Below are 1,355 nucleotides of genomic sequence, written 5' to 3' on the forward strand. Positions count from 1 at the left end.
CAGCAGCTGGACCCACAGCAGGTAGGTCTGCAGCAGCTGGACCCACAGCAGCTGGGCCTGCAGCAGCTGGACACACAGCAGGAGGGGCGGCAACAGCTGGAGATGCAGCAGCTGGGCCTGCAGCAGCTGGACACACAGCAGCTGGGCCTGCAGCAGCAGGTCTCCAGGCCTTGCCCACAGCCCTGGTCAGAGCAGACGGAGCCACAACAGGAGTTGACCATGGTGTCCGAGGATGGAGGTTCTGGGTGTGTTTACAGGAGAGTGAAGGTTTGGAGTTTGGAGCTCTCCTCATCCCATGCCCCTTTTATACCCTTCTGAAAGAGCTCCCTCCTTAGTATTGTTATTCTAATGAGTAAGCAATTACTAAGTTAGGCAACTATAGTTTCCAACACGGTAGAAAGCATTGTGTCCTTTGGTTGCTCTAATAGGACGTGTCCCATTGGCCCTTCCTCCGTCGCAGGTTGTGTGTCTTCCTCTGTGTGCATCCGCTGGGCTCAGATGCTGGTGAAAGAGTCCAACCTGGTATGCTGACTCTCACGCCATTGTTCTTCCCCTGAATCATCTCTCGCCATCCCTTCCTCATCAAGGGCATCGTCTCTGTTTACAGACCAGTTGTCATGTGAGTCGTGACATGGAGGAGTGCAGGTGTCACTCTTCCCCACAGCAGGTGTGGGCCATAGCATGCCCGTGATTTTTGCACCATTCCTTACAGAAAACAGAAAGTCTGGTGCGGATGTAAGGACATCTTACCAAGAGGTTAGCGTTGGAAGACAACATAAATATACACTTTAGTGATCAGTTTACAAGGGATAATGGCCACTGGACTAAGATAGGTGAATCTCCAAGACTCCGGGATCTTATTTTCACTCGTTTTCTAGACTTGAAAACATGGGCAGATATCTTCTTTTTAAATAGGTCGGGATCACCACAGGAGTTGGTCGTCTGTTTAGGTTCCTGAAAATGTTTATTTAAAAATAAATGTACAGTACAACCTCAACTATGTGAAAGTCTATAGAAATGATTAATGTAACTTTTGGAAATGCTAGTAGTCATCTCTCACTGATGAGATCATAGAACCTTTAAATTTCCTGCTTGAGCTATTTTTCCCTTGCTTTTTCTATGATGACTTGCTTTCTTTGGTAAACAGAACAAACTTTTCAAGGAAAATTTTTTTTCCATGTGACTACCTCCTGGGAGCTCTCCACTGAGACCCTGCAGGGCTGAGGTTGAAGGTGGGTCTTAGGCCGGTCTGATGTTCAGCTAGTTTAGTTGCAATGCTATCAATGATATTGAAGGAAACAATCCTTGCGCTGAGTCCCCTTTCCCAGGCCACATCCCCATGACTCAGCATGAAT

At 47.7% G+C, this 1,355-nt stretch overlaps 1 protein-coding gene across 2 annotated transcripts in view; it reads right to left on the bottom strand.

Moving 5' to 3' along the window:
- Positions 1-221, bottom strand: part of LOC101648780 (keratin-associated protein 4-3-like) — a 627-nt gene extending 406 nt beyond the window's left edge. The window contains exon 1 of one of the 2 annotated variants that reach the window (XM_045299382.1): positions 15-221. In XM_045299382.1, the coding sequence (XP_045155317.1) occupies positions 15-221 (207 nt within the window). Of the gene's footprint in view, positions 1-10 lie in introns of both variants that reach the window. The other variant, XM_013005871.1, reaches the window with a different exon arrangement.
- Positions 222-1,355: the final 1,134 nt, after the last annotated feature.

This window comes from Echinops telfairi, unplaced genomic scaffold (genome assembly GCF_000313985.2).
Source record: "Echinops telfairi isolate 266 unplaced genomic scaffold, ASM31398v2 ScPeMD7_7458;HRSCAF=8496, whole genome shotgun sequence".
NCBI lineage: Eukaryota > Metazoa > Chordata > Mammalia > Afrosoricida > Tenrecidae > Echinops > Echinops telfairi.